General features: G+C 37.6%; 1 protein-coding gene across 7 annotated transcripts in view; it reads right to left on the reverse strand.

The window, feature by feature from the left end:
• Positions 1-22,044, reverse strand: part of PARG (poly(ADP-ribose) glycohydrolase) — a 122,414-nt gene that overhangs the window by 64,362 nt on the left and 36,008 nt on the right. For all 7 annotated transcript variants that reach the window (XM_063727225.1, XM_054521832.2, XM_054521830.2 and 4 more), the window contains 1 exon segment: positions 1,125-1,217. In XM_063727225.1, the coding sequence (XP_063583295.1) occupies positions 1,125-1,217 (93 nt within the window).

A 22,044-nucleotide genomic window follows, 5' to 3' on the forward strand; every position in this document is an offset into this window, starting at 1 on the left:
GTAAGCTAACTTAGAGGTATGTCCTTCAGCCCCAGGCAAGTCTTCAGATGACTGAAACCCTGGCTGACATCCTCGCTGCAACCACAAGAGAAATCCTGATCCACAACCACTCAGTCAGCTAATTTGCTCCCAAAGTCAACAGAAGCTGTGAGATAATACATGTTTATTGTTTTAAGCCATTAATTTTGACATAATTTGTTATGTAGCAATATACAATTAACGTACTCCAAACAAAATAAAATACAGGATTCTTTATTTTTAAAAGTTAAGGCTGGCACAGTGGCTCACACCTGTAATCCCAGAACTTTGGGAGGCCAAGGCATCATCTGAGGTCAGGAGTTTGAGACGAGCCTGGCAAACATGCTGAATCCCCATCTCTACTAAAAGTACAAAAAGTAGTAGCCAGGTGTGGTGGCGCATGCCTGTAATCCCAGCTACTTGCGAAGTTGAGGCACAAGAATTGCTTGAACCCAGGAGGCAGAGGTTGCAGGGAGCTGGGATTTGTGCCATTGCACTCCAAAAAAAGAAACTTAGCCGGGTATGGTGGCGCATGCCTATAATCCCAGCTACTTGGGTGGCTGAGGCAGAAGAATTGCTTGAATCCAGGAGGTGGAGGATGCAGTGAGCCAAGATTATGCCACTGCACTCCAGCCTGGGTGACAGAGCAAGACTCTGTCTCAAAAAAAGTTAAGAAAGTATCATTAACTCATTTGTTATAGAATTTGGGGGAGGGTGAGGAAGGAGTGGGTAGTATTAAGCCATTTTGAAAATACGCTATTCCAAATCCATTAGTATGTTTTGAAATAATGCATACTTTTTTAAGTTAGAGGTTATTTAAACAAAGAGAGAAAAAGTCAAAGTAAACAAACTTCAACAATGTTAACAGAAGCTAAGGAATGGAATGCTGCATTTTTAATGTCCTTTTGTAGTAGTCTCTACCCTCTAACCTTTTCCTTAATACAGCAAAATTACTACACTCTTTGGCAAAAACTGTTTCCCATCTCTTCTCTTCTCTTCCTCTCTCTCTCTCTCTCTCTCTCTCTCTGTGACTTTGGCCATTCAAGTTTAAGGGAAATTCAATTGTCAGTCTCAGGTAAGCTACTGAGGAAGCTACATCCACTAACCTGGGTGCAAATATTTGGCAGACAGAGTGCAATTTTCACCATATCAGGCAAGATGGACTGATATAAATGTTGAGCTTCTGCTTCTTCAAGTATCTGAAAACCAGTAAAATAAGTTATGTGAATAACAATAACCAGTAAATATAATAACCAATGAATACATTTGTTATGAAATTAAATTACATATCTGCTTTTCATGGAACCCCATAAAGTGGCACACTATCAGCATCACCAAACACATGTAAAAATGCATCAACAGGTGTATACAAATAAACTTACAAATTCATTTCCAAATGCATATTTGGCATTAAGGCAATTCACCTTAATGCCCTCTGAAAAAAGTTTAAGTATCCCAAATATCAAATATCCCTCACACAACATTCACAATAAAGTAAAAACACTTGCAAATGGAAAACAGTACATTCTGCCCTTGGTTATATCAACTAGAACTGCTAGACACCAAGGACTTTCTTAGAAGCCCCCAAGGACCCATCTAGTTTCAATGGTCTACAATTGAAGAAATCTCCATAAAAGCCACATTAATTACTTCAGAGCATACTCTATGGGTCAAATCTAATCTGTTGGGTAATAAACAATGAGGTTTCTGATGGTCTTAGAATTTCTCTTTTCTAGACACCCTTGGAAAGTGAAAACCACAATTCCCATATCATAATTTGAAGCACAACAAAGATGCCATGCATGGTCCATTTTTGTCTTTTATAAAATTTCCCCTCTCTATAACACCTTTTAATCTAATTTCTTTCTAAACATCAGGGTATTTCTTTAAAAGTACTGGAAATGACAACACTCTTAATTTAGAGATACTACATATACAGTCAGGACTGAAGTAAATACTTTATCTACTTGAAATCACATTTTAACTAGAAGAGGCCTCAGTTATAATCTAGTCTGATCTTGTCACTATTACAGAGAAAACTGAGGCCAAGGAGGTTACCTGATCATCCTACATTGAGGTCAATTAAAACCAAATCAGAACAAGAACCTAAGTGTTCTGGTCTCTATGCCACAGCTCTTCCTACTTCCCTATGTGACCAATGTTTGGAATCGATGAAGAAACAGACTCTTGACAAAAATCAGGAACTAAGCTGAAATAAAGGTAAAATCATTTGTTTATCTGCAGCTGGACAGGGTATGTGTGTAAATAGAAAAAGTAACAAAGAATATTTGCCCTGATTTTGCCAGTAAATTCTAACACTAAGAATTTTCTTTACACCAAAATTCTAAAACCCAACCTATGTTTACTTCTTTTTTAAAATTAAGATAATGAGTAAACATATTCAGAATGAACAGAAGGATATTTGTAATTCAGAGAGTTTGAAATTCAATTAATCATAAGCATACAGAAAATTAAGTAAACAAAAGACAATTATTAATTCTGGAGAAAACAAAAAGTTGTTTAAGAGAGGAAAAGCAATCACAGCCCATATATGAATAGTGTTTATACTATCCAACTGAAAAAACAGACTACTGATGTAATTGAAATGAATATGAAAACTATAGTGAGAAAATGGGGAGGTAGAAATGAGGTTTGCATTTATGGTAGTGGAGAAAGTGAGAATAAGAGCTAAATCCTAATCTTCTAAAGTGGGACTTGTTTTAAAAAGACTTTAGAGTAGTCAAATGACTGCCTCTTTATAATCTGCCTCTTTAACTCTGTTAAAAATAAAAAAACTGAATTTTTAAAAAATCACGCATTCATAGATGACATTCTACTATTTTAGAGGTATGCACTAAAGATACTGGCTTCTCTATACCTGAAAATGTATAAAATATATTAATGCATTTGTTGAAAATATTCAAACTCTTCCTGTTAATAATTTGTCTTTTTTTTTTTTTTTTTTTTTTAATAGAAACAGGGTCTTCCTCTGTTGCCCAGGCTGGAGTGCTGTGGCATGATCATAGCTCACTGTAACCTTGAACTCCTGGGCTCAAAAAATCTCTTCCTGCCTCAGCCTCCTGAGCAGCTAGGACTGCTTTTTAAAACTATTTATTCTGAAATAATTATAGATTCACAGGATGTTACAAAAATACTACAGAGGTACAGTATACCTCTCACCCAGTTTCTCTCAATGGTTACATTTTACATTACTATAACATACTAAAAACCAGGAATACTAGTACAATGTGTATCATTCTATGCCATTTTATCACACGTACATTTCTGTAATCGCCACCAAAATCAAGATGCAGAACCATTCCACTACAATAAAGATCTTATGCTACCCATTTATAGTCCCCAGCTTCCTTCCTCTCGCTCTTCCTAACACCTAACACCCACTAATTTGTTTTTCAGCTGAAAAATTTTGCCATGTTACCTAAATGGAAACATACAAGTCTTTTGAAATTGACTTTTTTAACATCGCTTAATGCCCTTAAAAGGCATTCAAGTTATTCCAAGTTATCAATAGTTCACTCCTCCTCATTACTAAGTAGAATTCCATGGTATGAATATAATATTATATAATATTCCATGGTTTGTTTAGCAATTTCACCTACTGAGAGGCACTTTGGTTGTTTTCAGTTTTGTACTATTATAAATAAAGCTATCTTTACTCTCAACCTACCTATATTGTTGTCTGAAATCACTTCCTGTAAACAGCACCATGTGTCATTTTTAAAATTCACTCTGCAAATCTGTCTTTTAATAGATGAATTTAGGTCATTTATGTTTAATGTAGTCTTTGATATGTTGAAACTTATATCTGTTATTTCATTTTATTTCTTTTATCTGTTTTCTTTTCCCTTCCTCCTTATGGGTTACTTGAACATAGTTTAAAATTCCATTTTTGTTTATCTAAAATGTTTCTGACTGCATCTCTTTGAATAGATGTTTTTTTAAAGTAGCTGCTGAAGGACTGCATTACATATAACTTACCAACATTTACTGGTGTCAACATTTCACCAGTTCCAGTAAAGTGTAGATTTTACCTTCCTTTAAATTCCTTTACCCTTCTCCATTTATAATGTAAATATCTTCAATATTTCCTCTACGTACATTGATAACTATACTATTTTACAATATTTGAAAACAGTGAAAAAAGTCAAACATAATTTACAACATTCAAAAAAGTTTTTAAAAAGTCTATTATATTTACTATATTTTTACTCTTTGTTGTTCTTTCTTCTTTCCTGATGTTCCATGATTCCTTTCTTTTATAATTTATTTTCTGCTTCAGGAAATTTCTTTAGACATTACTTTATGTTAGGTCCACTGATGTCAAGTTCTCTTTTCCTTCACCTGAGAACGTCGTGGTTTCCTCTTTCTTTCTGAAGAATATCTTAATTGGATATGGAATTCTGGGTTGACAATTCTTTCCTTAGTCCTCAAAATTTTGTGTCACTTCTTTCTGGTCTCCATGTTTGCTGCTGAGAGATCCATTGTCATTCAAACTGTTTCTGTATAGGCACTGTGTTTCAAGATTTTTTCTTTGCCTTTGGTTTTAAGAAATGTAATTATAGTATGTCTTGGTATGAATTTCTTTGGGTTTATCCTATTTAAGTTTCGGTCAGCTTCTTGAATCTGTAGATTTATGACTTTTGTCAAATTTTGGAAGTTTTCAGCCATTATTTCTTTGAATATTTTTTCAGTCCCACCCTCTTTCCCCTCCCTTTCTGTCCACACAAAGACACAAATGTTATATCTAAACTCTGGGTTTTGTTTTTTCATCTATTTTCTCACTGCTGTTCAGACTGAGTAATTTCTCTTAATTTCTTCCAAGTTCACTGATTCTTTCCTTTATCATCCCCATTCTCCATTAAACCTCTCTATTCCATTTTAAAAATTCAGTTACTATATTTTTCAGTTCTAAAATTTCCATTTGGTTTCTCTGGATAGTTTTTTTTTTTTTTTTCTTTGCTGGGACTTTCTATTTTTTCATTTGTTTCAAGTATGTTTATAATTGCTCAGCCTTCTTGTGATGGCTACTTTAAAATAATCGTCACACAATTCACATCTGTATTCTCCTGGTGTCTATTGATGTTCATTTTTCATTTCAGTTGAGATTTTCCTGATTCTTTTCTGGTCATGAGGGACTTTTTACTGAAATTTGGATATTTGGGTATTATAAATCTTTGGATCTTCTTTAAATCTTCAGCCAGAGCAGGCCTTCTATGATACTGTGCCAGCAGGGGAATGGGATAGCTACTTCATTACTAGCAATTGAGGGTAAAAATTCATGTTCCCCAGTCATCCTTTAGTACCCAAAGTGGAAAGTGAGAGAGGTACCTTGATAGTGCTGGGTTGGGGTGAGAGTTCAAGCTCCCCACTAGGTCTTTACTGATACCACTTTGGTGCCATGTACTCTCCTAGGGTCCCATAGTCCCTGCTGGTTAGTGGTCTTCTACCTTTCAGAGTCTTATGTTTGTTTTACATACAAGGTCCCCTGTTTTTTGCTGTAATTAGTGGGAAGGACAGAGAGAAGTGCCTATTCAACCATGTTAAACCTAAAGATATTAAACCTTAAGTGTCTTAACAGGCTGACACGTCTTCTTTGGGTATCCATCTTTGTCTTTTAAAACTGACATGAGTGGCTGCTGCAGTGCTCTGCTGACAAGCTTTACAATATTGCTTATTTATCTGATGAAGCATTATTGCACTGTACTTCTTCACAACTGTCAACACGCCAGAACTATGTCTAATGCTGCTTTGGAAACACAAAAAGGGAACCTAAAAATGTCATTTAAGAACATAAGCGACTAAACTACTGTTTGAGATGGAATGCATAATCTAAAATATCACCATGACCTTATAACCTGTACAATGCAAACTGGGATGCAAGTAGGGAAAAGTTATTTAAGATGTACATCATTTCTTAACTTCAAGAAAAGCAAGAGCCATTGGTCAAATCTTCTATAACAATTAAAGAAAAATAAACATATATTACTTATTATGATGATAATGATGATTATAAGGGAGGTAAGCATTTACATGATGGTAAAAAAAGAAAGTTGTATTAAATTCTCCCACAAGTAAAACCCTGCCCTCTACTGGATAGTCTGCATAGATAATTACATACAGCGAGTGTTTTGATCTGTGCGTGTGCGCGTGTGTGTAGCAACTTTTTATTCTAGTCCCACAAATTGGCTGTATATATATGTAATATATATTATACATATATTTCAGTCAGAATTGATACAACAAATTTCAAAATTATACTATTTTGCCTATCTCCTTTCCTTAGATTATAGATCTGTTCATTCATGTGATTGGCTGATAAACAAATACCTGAAGAACTATTATGTGTCAGGAATTGTGCCAGAAGATGACAGAAGAGTAAACAGTAACAGACGTGGTCACTGACCTCATGAATCTCATGGCACAAAGCCCTATCCTCTCCCTGTGACCCCCAATACATCAGCCCTAACCTAGGAGGGCAGTAACAACTGCAACCACATCATAGTGACTGTGGACAGGCTATTTTTTTTTCTTCTCTCCACAAATAGAAACAAGCTACTAAAATAAAGGAACTAAATCTGCCAAACATCAAAATATTAAAAATTATTTAAATATCTACAAACATACAAATAGAAAAGAGATATTTACTTATTTCTTCTTTCTTTGAGTATCTGATTAACTACATACATCTGTTAAATGTGCTCTAAAATTTATGAAAGACATATTTATACATGACTAAGTACCATACCTGACATATGGAAAGTATTAAATATTGACTACTGAACTTTGAACTAATAAGTGAAATCTGTAGCTCACAAAATGAGAAGACCAGTGTTATTTCAATAAAAGAAAATATTTCCATAGATCTTTTTCAAACAGTTCAGGGCAAACAGCTTTAAAAAAGTAATCAGGCCAGGCATGGTGGCTCATGCCTGTAATCCCAGCACTTTGGGAGGCCAAGGCAGGCAAATCACCAGGTCATGAGATCGAGACCATCCTGGCTAACATGGTGAAACCCTATCTTTACTAAAAATATAAAAAATTAGCCAGGCGTGGTGGCACATGCCTGTGGTCCCAGTTACTCGGGAGGCTGAAGCAGGAGAATCGCCTGAACCTGGGAGGCAGAGGTTGCAGTGAACCGAGATCGTGCCACTGCACTTCAGCCTGGGCGACAGAGTGAGACTTTGTCTCAAAAATAAATAAATAAAAAATAAAAAAATTTAAAAAAAAACACAAATCAATGAATATAAGAAATAGCACAAGCTGCTCCATTTTCTCTATTGGTCTAAACCTAGTTAGATCCTAATAAAATTGTGAAAAGTTACTAACAATCCTCTTTAATAAAAAAAATCAAAATTCATATGAAAAGTCTAGGATGTGAAATTTTAGACAATTTTTCAATAAGAAGTACACCACTCCAAAACCTAAATAGCAAAGAGGAAATATCCTCATAATCCTATGGTCCATATATATATATATATATATATATTTTTTTTTTTTTTTTTTTTTTTTTTTTTTGAGACAGAGTCTCACTCTGTCACCCAGGCTGGAGTGCAGTGGCATGATCTCAGCTCACTGCAACCTCCACCTCCCAGATTCAAGCGATTCTCCTGCCTCAGCCTCCTGAGTAGCTGAGACTACAGGCACACACCACCACACCTAGCTAATTTTTGTATTTTTAGAGATGGGGTTTTGCCATGTTGGCCAGGCTGGTCTCAAACTACTAACCTCAGGTGATCCACCTACCTCAGCCTCCCAAAGTGCTGGGATGACAGGCATGAGCCTGTAATACTGAAGATGGGTGATGGAAACTGGGAGGTTCGTTACCCTATTTTATTTTCGTATATGTCTGAAATGCTTCTTTAAAAAAAAATTTCCTGGCCAGGCGTGTTGGCTCACACCTGTAATCCCAGCACTTTGGGAGGCTGAGGTGGGTGGATCAACTATGTTCCTAATATTAACATAACCAATATTTATACCTAAGTTTCTTTTTCCTCTTACATGGATGCATTTATCAGTTGAAATTATGTTGCTCAATTCAGTATTTTTTCTCACCAAATATGACAAAAAAGGCATTTTTTACATCACTAAAGGCAAAATGTTTTTTAAAATGTCATGTATTTTCACTGAAGAAAATCAATGTAAACAAAAAGAAAAGAAATATTACCCATAAGCCCACTGCCAAGATATCCTCTTCTCAGATATAAACAGATGCATATTTCCTCCCCAAACTTCTTCTGAGAACTTAGGTGTGTGTGCATATAAACACACAGTTTTGTGTTACGTTAATTTTTTAAATATATTTTTCTACAACTTGTTTTTGCCTTAAGAGAAAGCCTAAAAAGTCTTTCCATATTATGCAATGACAAATGCTACACAGTATTCCAAAGTAGAGTATAATAATTTTTGTAATCATTCACCTTTGAGAACCATTTTTCCCAACATTTTAAAAAATTTCAAAAATACAGCGAAGTTAAAATAACTATACACTGAATACCCAAATACTATTTGGTTTCTATGATTAACATTTTATATTTGCTTTTGTCATGTTGTCATCTGTCCATTCTTCTGACCATATATCAAAATGTATTTTTTAATGCGTTCTGAGGTAAGTTGCAAGCATTCCACCCCATCACTTCCGTTTGCATATCAGCAACTAGAGTTCACGCCAGGCACGGTGGCTCACCCCTGTGATCCCAGCACTTTAGGAGGCCAAGGCAAGTGGATCACTTGAGGCCAGGAGTTCAAGACCAGCCTGGGCAAGATGGTGAAACCCTATCTCTACTAAAAATACAAAAATTATTTCACTGTATGAATACACCCACAATTTGTTTATTCATTCTCTTGTTGATAGATACCTGGGCTGTCCCCAGGTTTTGGCTATTATAAGTAAAACTGCTATAAACATTCTTCTACAAATCTTTTTGTGTGCATATATTTTCGTATCTCATAGGTAGGTATAGAAAGAAATGAAATTAATGGGTAATAGGGTAAGTATATGTTCAGTTTTCTAAAAAACAGCCAGACCTTTTTCCAACATTGTAGTACATTTTAAACTCCCAACAACAAAGTATGAGAGTTGCAACTGTGCCATATCGCTACCTACATTTGATCTTTTAGCCTTTCTAGCTCCTGCAGGCTAATATCTTATTCTAGTTATAACTGGCATTTCTCCAGTGACAAATAATATCAAGCATTTTTTAATGTGCTTATTGGCAATTTGTATACCTTCCTTTGTGAAATGCCTTTCAAACTCTTGCTCATTTTCTAGTGAGGCTGGCTGTCTTTTTATTTTTCAATTGTAGTTCTTTATATATTCTGGATACATGTCCCTTGTCAGATAAACATTTTGCAAATATTTCTCCCTGTCTTTTAAAATTTATTTATTTCTATTTATTTATGTGAGACAGGGTCTCACTGTGTCACCAAAGCTGGAGTGTAGTGATGCAATCACATCTCACTGCAGTCTTGACCTCCCAGGCATCAATCCTGTCACCCTCAGCCTCCCAAGTAGCTGGGACTACAGGTGTGTGCCACCATGCCTGGCTAATTTTTGACTTTTTTTTTTCCTTTTTTTTTTGAGATGGAGTCTCCCTGTGTCACCCAGGCTGGGGTGCAGTGGCGCGATCTTGGCTAACTGCAAGCTCTGCCTCCCAGGTTCACGCCATTCTCCTGCCTCAGGCTCCCGAGTAGCTGGGACTACAGGCACCTGCCACCACGCCCAGCTAATTTTTTTTGTATTTTCAGTAGAGACGGGGTTTCACAGTGTTAGCCAGGTTGGTCTTGATCTCCTGACCTCGTGATCCACCCGCCTTGGCCTCCCAAAGTGCTAGGATTATAGGCGTGAGCCACCATGCCCGGCCTAATTTTTGGATTTTTAATAGAGACCACTGCCATGTTGTCCAGACTGGTATTGAACTCCTGGGCTCAAGCAATGCATCTACCTCAGCCTCCCAAGGTGCTGAGATTACAGGTGTGAGCCACCACACCTGGCCTCCAAGTGATCCTTCCACCTCAGCCTCCCAAGTAGCTGGGACCACAGGCATGTGCCACCATGCCCAGCTAATTAATTTTTTTTTTTTTTTTTGTAGAGACAAGGTCTCCCTATGCTGCCCAGGCTGGCCTTGAACTCCTGTACTCCAGTGATCCCTCTGCCTTGGCCTCCCAAAGTGCTGGGATAACAGGCATGATCCAATGCGCCTGGCATCCCTGTCTTTAGCTTGACTATTTTCCTAATGTCTTTTTGTCACAAGTATTTATGAGTTTTTTTCTTTTATAGCTAATGTTTCCCATTAGCTATAAAAGCTATATGTCCTAGGAAATCTTTGTCGACTCCTAAGCTACAAAGATGTTTTCCTCTGGAAGCTTTATAGTTTTTGCTTTTTCAGTTAGAATTTAGAATTATTTTCTAAGTATAGTATGTGGGAAGGGGCAATTTATTTTTTTAAGCCCACATGGAAATCCAGTTTCGCCAACACCATTTGTTGAAAAGACACTTCTTTGCCCTTGTTGTATTGCTTTGGCATTTTTGTTGAAAATCAAATGACCGTATAAACATGGGTCTGTTTCTGGGTTTACTACTTGGTTCCACTGATCAATTTGATTGTTATGTCAGTATCATATTGTATGCATTTCCTTGAGCTGCTGTGACAAAGAACCACAAAGCAGGCAGCTTAAAACAACAAAAATGTATTATCTCACAGTTCTGGAGTCTAGAAATCTGAAACCAGTTGTTGGTAGTATCACGCTCCCTATGAAGGCTCTAAGGCTCTTCCTGGCCTCTTCCTAGCTTCTGGTGGCTTCTAGCAATCCCTGGGGTTCCTTGGCATGCAGATATATCAGTCCAATCTCTACCTCCATCATCATATAAGCGTTTTCCCTAAGTGTCTTTGTCTCTGTGTCCTTTCCTTCTCTCATAAGGACACCAGTCATTGATTTAGGGTACACCATAATCCAGTGTGGCCTCATCTTAACTAGTTACATCTGCAAAGACTGTATTTCCAAATAAAGCCACATCCTGAGAGTCCAGGTGGACATTAATTTGGGGGGACACTATTCAACTCACCACATATACTGTCTTGTTTACTGTAGTCTTATTGTAAGTATCCAAAGCAATTCACGTAAGTCTGCAAACTCTGCCCTTCTTATTTACAATTTCTTTGTAAATAAGGGTCCTTTATGTTTCCATATAAATTTTAGGAATCAGCTTTGCATTTTCTACAAAATGCCTGCTTGGTATTATGATTGGAACTGCATATAGGGAGAACTGATATCTTTTTTTTTTTTGAGATGGAGTTTCACTCTTGTTGCCCAGGCTGGATTGCAATGGCATGATCTTGGCTCACTGCAACCTCTGCCTCCTGGGTTCGAGTAATTCTCCTGCCTCAGCCTCCTGACTAGCTGGGATTATAGGTGCCCGTCACCACGCCTGGCTCATTTTTTTGTACTTTTAGTACAGATGGGGTTTCACCATGTTAGCCAGGCTGGTCTTGAACTCCTGTCCTCAAGTGATCCACCCATCTCAGCCTCCCAAAGTGCTGGGATTATAAGCGTGAGCCACCGCACCCGGCTGAGAACTGATATCTTAACCACACTGCGTCATCTGGTCCATGAACATGGTAGATATTCTTTTATTCAGGTTTTCTTCAATTTCTCTCAGCAATGTTTTACGGTCTTCAAGATACTGGTCTTACACATTTTTTGTTAAATTTATTTCTACGTATTTTACAGTTTTTTAACGCTATTTTTAATGAAATTTTTAAAATTTCATTTATGGCAAGTATATAAAAATATAATGATTTTTGTATACTGACCTTATGTCTTGCTAAATAAATTAGTTCTAATAGTTATTTTTTAAGTTCCTTGAGTTTTTCTGCATAAACAAACACCGTCAACTACAAATAGAAACAGTTTTACTTCTTCCTTTCTGATTTTCAAACATTTTATTTCTTTTTCTTGCCTTACTGCATTGGCTAGGATTTCTAGTACAATGTTAATAAGAATGAAGAGTGTGTGTATTCTTGCTTTTCCCCCAATCTTTGGGAAGAGTATTTCATATTTCACCATGAAGCATGATTTTAGTAGTAGGTTTTTCACAGATACTCTTTATCAGATTGAGGACATAGTTGTTAATAGTTTTTTTGTTTGTTTTTTGTTTTTTTCTGGAGACAGTCTTGCTTTGTCACCTAGGCTGGAGTGCAGTGGTGCGATCTTGGCTCACTGCAACCTCTGCTTCCTGGGTTCAAGTAATTCTCCTGCCTCAGCCTCCCAAGTAGCTGGGACTACAGGTGCATGCTACCACGCCCAGCTAATTTTTGTAATTTTAGTAGAGATGGAGTTTTACTGTGTTGGCCAGGCTGGTCTCAAACTCCTAACCTCAGGTGATCCACCCACCTTGGCCTCCCAGAGTGTTAGGATTACAGGCATGAGCCATTACTCTCAGCCTGCTAACAGTTTTTTAGTCTGAATGGTTACTAAATTTTGTCAAGTGCTTATTCTGCATCTATCACAATAATCATACATTGTTTAAAATATAAATATATTTTAATTGTATAAAATATAAAATATAAATCCAATCCTGCATTTCTGAGATAAACTCTGCTTAGTAATCATGTATTATCCTTTTTACATATTTCTGGATTTCATTTGCTAATATTTTATAAAATCTTTGTCACATACTAGTATCGGAGGTGTGTATATATATATATATATATATATATGGCTTTATAAATGAGTTGGAAAGTGCTCCCTCCTCCTCTCTTCTTTGAGTTTCTGTGAACTTAGTATTATATCTTCCTTAAATGTTTCAGAGAACTGATCAGTGGAAACATCTTGGTCCACATAGTAACCAATGTTTAATTAGGTATATTTTACTAGGTATTAATCCTTTGTCTCATATATGTTAAAATAGTCTCCCCTCTCTGTCATGAAACCACTAGTTTTATTACTTTTATTTTTTAATATCTAGAATATAGCATACTTGAGCCCCTTTTTCAGTTTTATCTTTATCCTTTCTGTTGCTTGTTTGCTACTGCCCAGTGATACTTAACTATTTGCACCTCCCTAATGTACCATACTGACTTCATTAAATACTATGATCAAATCACAACCTTTTGAACCTATTTTCTTACTTATAAAATGAAAATATCTTGCAGAGATGTGGTCAGAATTATAAGCTTTTCAACAAATAACAGCTAGTATTATGATGATGATGATGCATTATTTTACCCTCTGCCTTGTTTAACTTTTTACTACCATTAAACCATGAATTATGCTTCAGGACTCAGTTCCCATCTCCCTGGGAAGCCTTCACTAATTGCCTGACTGCCCATTACTCTATGACTCTAGAGCCAAATGTACATACTTGTATTAGAACACTTACTGCGGTTATTACAATTATTTATCTGCATTTCCTGTCCTCTGATCTGTGAAACACACAAAAAAAATTTTAACATCTTGTGGCCCCCCAGTACTAAGCATAGTATTTAGTGCTCATTATTTGCTGAATAAAGAGTTGACAAAACCAAAAACATTGCATTTTATCTTCAAAGTATCCTTGCAAGATAGAAAGGATAAGGGCATCTAGAGAGACTAAAGCTCCAAGAAATAAGCAATTTGCCCACATTCAAAAACTTAGTGGTGGTTGGGGGCAGTGGCTCACACCTACAATCCCAGTACTTTGGAGGCCAAAGCAGGTGGATCACTTGAGGTCAAGAGTTCAGGACCAGCCTGGCCATCTCTACTAAAAATACAAAAATTAGCTGAGCACTGTGGCCCACACCTGTAGTCCCAGCTATTCGAGTGGCTAAGGCATGAGAATCGCTTGAGCTTGGGAGGTGGAGGTTGCAGTGAGCCGAAATCATGCCACTGCACCTCCGGCCTGGGTGACAGAGCAAGACTCTGTCTCAAAAAACAAACAAACAAACAAACAAACAAAAAGACATTGGGACTAGATACCAGAGCTTTTCTTCCCAGGTTCACAAGGAAGGATATAAAAGAAATACTGGCCAAGAAACTGGAAGACTAGTTATAGGTCTAGATCTGCATTTACTCTCATATTAACCATAGAAAAATCCCTAAATTCTTTATTTCCTCATCCACAGTAAGGATAATTCTACTATAACTTTAACCTACAGAGTTACAAAAGCTTTCAGATATAATAGTGTTTTATGAATTCTAAAGCTCCATATAAAAAGTATTAATGTCTAATGGGCCAGTAACTCTCAAACTTTCTGGAGCCTCCTTCTTCTTTTATCACTCCCATATCAATTAACTGCCAAGTCCTATATTGACTGATCCAGCAGGATCTCACACATTTATTACCTCATCTTAATCACTACTAAACTACCCTCAGCCCTCATCCAGTCTCATCAAGATTACTACAATAATCTAACTGCTGCATTGCTGACAGCCCACCTTCAGTTTCTGCCCAAGTAGGCTATGATGTGCTTCTGCTCCACTTCAAAGCTTTCAATGGCTTTCTGCTGCCTTTTCAATACAGAACAAATCCCTTGAACTAACAGTCAAGCTCCCTTACCCTAGATCTTATCTAGTCTCATTCAGCACATATATATAACATACACACACACACAAACTCTACCTTCTGTGCAGCCTACATACTAGAAACTCAGAAATTCATTTTTCTATAGCATCTGTTTGTGCTGCTACAGATACGATCCTGGAATATCTTTCCTTCTTAACTCCAAAACTTATCCAACCTTTTGATCTTGCTCAAATAATAGTTTGCTTCAAGTCTATCCAAATTTACTCTCCAGCTAGAAAATAATTCTCCCTCTTGTAATTTATTTGAACTTTTTTTCACAAGACACTTAAGACTTTCTGCTTTCTGTTGTTATTTATGAACGTGCCTTCTAGCCCTTACTAGAAGCTCCTTTAAGACAAGATTTATGATTGATTCACCATTCCTACAACAGTGGTGTTCATATGTAAAACTGTCAATAAAAATATGTTAAATTAACTGACACTTTCTATCTGGATTAGCTGATTTTACAAAGCTCATCCTCCTCCTCTCCATTGCCTTTCAGAATCTCTATTACTTAGCAAAAATATTATAGCTTTGTTTTGTGTAAGTTGATTAAACTGTCTATAGGCTAAGCTTTCTATACTGGAACTACCTCTAAGTTTTCCCAAGTCTAAAGCACAGGCTCACATTTCAAAAATTAAAAGTACAAAAACATTAAATGTTAGAGGAAAATCAATCATACTACTAAATTATGTAAGGGTAAAAAAATCAACTGGAGAAGGTGAAAGTTTCTAACATTTATCTGTGCATGACTCAGGCTGACACTTTGAAGAGAAGAATGTGACAGCTTACAAGAAAACAAACTCACTCATTCCCCTTAATTTCTGAAGGCTCATGAAAGTCTGACAGGCCAGCCACAGGGTGATCTCTCACGTGTATCGCCCATGACAATTATGGCTTCAATAAAAATGGTCTCCATTTTTAATAAACTCCAACTGGTTTTCAGGAAATAGCCAGGCTAACATGCTCATATTTAAGAAGGCATATTTAACCAATTAGCAGCTAACTAGTTCATGGACCTAAATAAGACTGTGCGTGGAGAGGTAGCAGAGGGCAAGGTGGTGTGAAAGGCTGAGTCCGGGGGTCAGCTGTGGTGACACATACAAACGGCTGTGCTGAGGATCACCTCGCCCCTCTACTTTCTTTTGGTTTGATTTGGTTTTCCTCTTTAAACAGCTATTAAGAGTCTCCCTATGAATTTTCAAAGTGTTTATGACTCAAATGTGGGAAATGCTGATAAAAATCATAGCTCATTATAAGCATTTGAAATGATTTGCCCTAATGATAGATAAATGAAATATACCGAGTTTTTAAAGTACTCTGTAATTCACACTGGAAATAACCTGCAGTTGTCCTTATATTAATTTGACAGTTGCTTAATATGAAATAATCGGGCTGCTATACAGACAATTTGTTTCCTCCCCATCAAGGATTGCCAGCAGAAGGGGGAAAAGAGGAAAAGAAGTGCTAAGCAATGAAACCTCCTTTCATTTTTAGTCTCCACTCCTATGGCCCAGCTCTTATCAGCTAGTGCAGAACGAAGGAGGAGGAATGAAGGGAGAAAGAGTCCTCCTGCCAATTCTCACCACAACCCTACTTCCAATCTCTCCTAAGCACTGCTGTGTTTCTAGTGACAGAACTCTGCATTAGTTTTTCACTTCAGAAAACAAGCCATTAGAGGTTTAAAATTCACAGAATTTCTAGATGTGGTGGAAATTTCACCATCATGGCTCCTAATTCCAAATAATTAACAACTAGTCTGGGAACACAATCAGTTTAGGAAGAAGATCTTCATCCAATTCTTGAAACAAAATATGCCTCTAATCAAAAACAGTCACACTATCTTCCTACACAAACTTCATTAAACATGAAGAATAGAATTGTGTAGGTTTATAAAACATGAAGGAAGTTCTTCTTTAAACAGTATTTATTGCACAATCATATCTATTTTCATGCTAATAATAAACAGAAGAATTCTTACTTTAGAAAAGACAAAACATAATAATACACCCTCATTATCCTATGCCTCCAAAGAATTTACTTCTCAGTACTATTATGGTAAATGATTATTCCTTAGGAAATAAACCCACACTGGCACAAGACGCTCGGACAGGTCTTTCCTATTTCTCACTTCTATTACTGTATGACTACATGGCCATATCCATCAATCACTTTTGCAAACACCAACAAACCACATTGCTATTATGTCCAAGCCAATGGATACTTTCAATACCATATAGTCACATTATTATCCATCTTTATAGACAGGCAATCAAACTCAACATGACAAAATTTCAGAGAAACAGCTAATGGTGATATAAGTTTTCTAGTCCTAGAAGTAAAATGGATGTAATTTGTCCAAGAAATACAGGTGAGCAGTAACTTCAATATTTTATTATAGTTTATACTTTTAAATAATTAGCAGGTTTTTTCAACTCTAAGAAGTACTCTGAAAAATACTTATTTTTCAGTAATATATATTTTTAAGAGATGGGGGTCTCACTTTGTCACCCAGGCTGGAGTGCACTGGTGTGATCATAGCTCACTGCCGCCTCGAACTCTTAGGCTCAAGGGATCCTCCTGCCTCGGCCTCCCAAGTAGCTGGGACTACAGATGCATGCTACCACACCCAGCTAATTTTTTAAAAAATTTTTGTAGTGATGGGGTCTCACCATCTTGCCCAGGCTGGTCTTGAACTCCTGGGCTCAAGTGATCATCCCACCTCAGCCTCCCAAAGTGCTAGAATTACAAGCATGAACCACCACACCCAGACTTAAGTAATTTTTACGGTAGTTCAATGACAGCTTAGCACACTCACAGCGCTATTATAAAATGTGCCATGCAAATCAAGTAACGTGCATACATACATATTATAGTGCTTAATTCTTAATTTAATTATCGAATTATCCAGTATGAAATAATAATATTACAGTCTGAACTTCACTGTTGTTAAGGATGAAACAAAACTAATTTTCCTAAAAGGCTTGAGGACACTCTCTGGAAGTGCACTCTTTGGAGAAAGAATAAAAATGCAAATACATTAGTAGTTAAAACAAATGCTATTACAATGAAAAGATCTTTATTAAAAATGGACAAGTTCTACTCAACAACTGAATTATTTGAAGTAATATCCAATCTAAAAAAATTCAAAATGCAGTCAAACAATGTTGAGAAATCTCAGAAGTCCCTGTGAGCAGGTTTCCCAGTAGAAAGATGTCAGATGCAGAAGGATCCTTAGGGATGACCTAGTACATTGCTATTCAGTCTAACTTTCTGCAGTAATGAAAATGTTCTATATCTGTGCTGTCCAGGATGGCAGCCACCAGCCACATGTGGCATTTGAAATGTGGCTACTGTGACTGAAGAACTGAATTTTAAATTTTATTTCATTGTAATTAATTTCTATTTAAATAGCCTATGTGGAAAGTAGCTAGTGTTTGGACTCCACTGATGTAGTCTTTCTTGCTACCCCACTCCAATGAAATAGTCACCAGGGCAACTGAAAGAAGACTCAGGGGTTTTCAGACATATGTAGATACAACTACAGATGATTAAAACCTTTTTGTTTAGAGGTTTTAAAATACACCCAATTTTATTCAACTGCATCAGGCTACTTTTGGTAACTCCAATTCATTTTAAAAGAAGGATGAAAATGGTCAAATATTCCTCTTGAAGTAATTTTGGTTTTATAGCCTATATAAAAACAAAGGCATATGAGGACCGATGTGGCACGTAGCTATATCACATAAAACATCAAGAGGTCAGGTTCAATCTATCATCTAGGGCATTCATCCTCCTTTTGCATGCAGGGAATTAAAGAGGTAAATGGGTCCCTGAAGTGTGAACTTACAGAGCTCAGAAATCCAAGAAAGAGAACAGCCTCTCCCTTCTACTGAATTCTAGTCATGTATTGCTACTTAGTCCAAACACATATTGAACACCCACTTTGTCCAGGACATTAGACTGAGCACTGTGAAAAATAAACACCAAGACAAACAATACAAGGTATCTGTCCTCTAGAAACTTACTACTTTTTAGGGTAAAAATGCTACATAACAACTATAAAGCCTGGGCACAGTGGTTCATGCCTGTAATCTCAGCACTCTGGGAGGCCAAAGCATGAGGATCCCTGAAGGGCAAGAGTTTAAGACCAGCTTGGGCAACATAGTGAGACTCGGTCTCTACAAAAAAAAAATTTTTTTTTTTGAGACGGAGTCTCACTCTGTTGCCAGACTGGAGTGCAATGGCGCGATCTCGGCTCACTGCAACCTCCGCCTCCCGGGTTCAAGTGATTCTCCTGCCTCAGCCTCCAGAGAAGCTGCAACTTACACACCACCACACCCAGCTAATTTTTTATTTTTAGTAGAGACGGGGTTTCACCATGTTCGTCAGGATGGTCTCGATCTCTTGACCTCGTGATCTGCTTGCCTCAGCCTCCCGAAGTGCTGGGATTACAGGCGTGAGAGCCACCACGCCCGGCCAAAAAAAATTTTACTTAGGTAGGTGTGGTGGTATGGACCTGTAGTCCCAGCTACTCTGGAAGCTGAGGTAGGAGGATCTTGCTTAAGCCTAGGAATTTGAGGTTATGATGAGCCATGATTATGGCCCTGCACTCCAGCCTGGAGGACAGAGCAAAGCCCTGTCTCTGGAAAAAAAATAAACAAAAAAGACCATAGTAAAGGTTACGCATACTGGCCTTACCTTTTCTCTCTACCAATCACCAGTCGCAAATGGTCAACTATCACCTTACACAAAATAATTCCTAAATCTCTCAGTAAGTGATTGTGGTTCAAGGCCCACATTTTTGTGTGCTGGACTATTCTCCCTGAATATCCTGAACTCAGTTCAAGAAACATTAACTGTGCATTAGCCATGGGCTAGAAAATAGTAAGATGCCCTGGAAAAACTGGGCCTCACGAATATTCAGACATTTCGTGGCTATATGATGCCTAATGTAACAAGCACATGGAGTTGTGCACAGGTACTACTGTGAGCACACAGAGTTTTTAGTAGAGGCTGAGAGGACAAAAAAGGATACTCAGAGGAGATAAAAACTGAGCTGAGTCTTGAAGGCTGGATTAAGAAGCAAGCAAACACCATGACAGAGAACCACAAGTAATTTAGAGTCATTAGACCATCAGGTTTGGAGCAGGAAAAGTGGCATGAAATGATGCCAGAGAGGTGGGCAGAGGCAAGGTCATGGAATGCCATAAATATCACCAATAGAGTTGAAAAGAGATGAAATGCCATGGAAGGTTTTAAGATCTATGCTTCAGATAGCTCACTGTGTGTAAGCAGCATGAAGGATGGATTTGAAGGAATCAACTGCACACAGGGGTCGGCTAGGTGACTGTTAACAATATACTAGCTGAGTCATGATGATGGTATGGAGGAGACAAGTTTAACAGAAATAGAGGCGAAACTCAAGAAGTATTTAGGAAGTAAAATTATGACATCATACTGTAAGATGAGGAAATGGTAGATCAGCAGAAAAAGGTGGCTGAGGCAAAATAGGGCAGCTAAGATGATTAACAAGTTCTGGCTTGAGTGAATGAATAGATAAATGGTGGAACCATTCACTGACAGAATTTGGAAGAGTGGCGACAAGGCTAGTTTTAGGTACTTGTGGAATATCCAGGTGAATAAATCCAATAGTCAATTAGAAGATGGCAGAAAGAGTAAAAGAAAAAAGATTTGCATATAACCTGTATTAAGTGGTATTGAAAGTTCTCACTATGTTAAGTGCGAGGAACATAACAAAGAACAAATCACAGCCTCATACAAGGAAGCTTATAGAAGATGACTGTAGAACATCAATTACAGAACTTTGAGTGGTAATGATGCGTCAAGGTAGGTTCATCAATTGTAGCAAATGCACCACTCTGGTGCGGATGTTGATGATGGGGGAGGGCGTGCATGCCTGGGAGTGGTGAATATATGAGAAATCAGTGTATTTTGCTATGAATCTAAAACTGCTCTAAAAAAAGAAAGTCTAGGTCAGGCACGATAGCTCATGCCTGTAATCCCAGCACTTTGGGAGGCCCAACGTGGGCGGATCACCTGAGGTCAGGGATTTGAGACCAGCCTGGTCAACATGGTGAAACCCCATCTCTACTAAAAATATAAAAATTAGCCAGGCAAGGTGGTGCGCGCCTGTAATCCCAGCTACTCAGGAAGCTGAGGCAGGAGAATCACTTGAACCCAGGAGGCGGAGGTTGCAGTGAGCCAGATCATGCCACTGTACTCCAATCTGGGCAACAGACCAAGAGAACATCTCAAAAATAAATAAATAAATAAATAAAGTAAATTGCAGAAGTGATAGTCATGCTGAACACTAAAAGTCAAGCAAGCACTAACCAGGCAGCAGGGAAAGAGGGACAAGGCCAGAAAAGAAACAGTGACATATGTATCCTAAAGTATAATTGTTTTGGACATGCTGCCCTTGAGGAATGGAATAAGACTAGCTTTTCCTTTGAGATAACAAGAAAGAGAAGCATGAGGTATGTTGAAACTCTTAAAATGAAGAAACTGAAATAATTTACCTTTTAGATGTCCTCAAATCTCTCCAAGAGGTATTAAGTAGGAGCAGACTGATAGTGGAATGTCAGTAAATGTTAGAAAACAATGAAAAGGTTTGGAATCCTAGAGTAATGAGGAAATATATAAAAGATGGCAACAGGAAACAAAGGCCTAGTTAAGATTGAATAACAGGAACTCTTAGCAAGGCCTATCAGTAAGATTTGTTATTCCCTCTCTCTCTCCTTCCCTCTGTCCTCTCACCCTCCTTCCCTCTCTCCTCTCACCATTTATTTCTTCCTCCTTCCCTTTCTTCCTCATTGCAACTGTGCTCTGCAAAGTGTGCTCCATGGAATACTTGCTACAAAGGAAGTCAAAAGCTGTTACATGGAAGCTGTTTATAAATAAGTTTGAAAAAAAGAGGTTTAATTAAATAAAGCTAAGCATGTTTCTTTACTGTAAGACTCCTCAGAGCTATTCCCAGAAGGAGGATATAATATGCAGTACATTCCCCCACCTTAACCATTAACCCTTTACTTACGAAGTGTTAATATTTGTGTAATACAACCTGGGACACAGTGGACCAGAAGAAAAGGGATGAAAGCAGTGGAGTATCAAAAAACAGAAAGCACAGTAGGAATAAGGGAGTAGAAAACTAGGAGGCTGTGGTGGGAGAAGAATTCTGAGCTCATGGCTTTAGAGAAGGAGCTGGCCCAGGGGATAATCAGGTCCAAGCTCTGGTCATTTGTGGTGACATGGGTTAATAAAGTAGAAGGTCTCACACACAGACTTGGGTTTGACTAGCAAATGGTTCATCAACATGAATATCAACTGAACCAAAGTTGCCCAAGGCAATGCCAAGTAACAGCAGAGAGGAAAAGAAGTGTCAAAGATGGGCAGATAACAAGAATGGGAAGAGGGAATATAACCAGATGGCAAAGGATTCAAAG

This window comes from Pongo abelii, chromosome 8, assembly GCF_028885655.2.
Source record: "Pongo abelii isolate AG06213 chromosome 8, NHGRI_mPonAbe1-v2.0_pri, whole genome shotgun sequence".
In the NCBI taxonomy this organism is placed as follows: Eukaryota; Metazoa; Chordata; class Mammalia; order Primates; family Hominidae; genus Pongo; species Pongo abelii.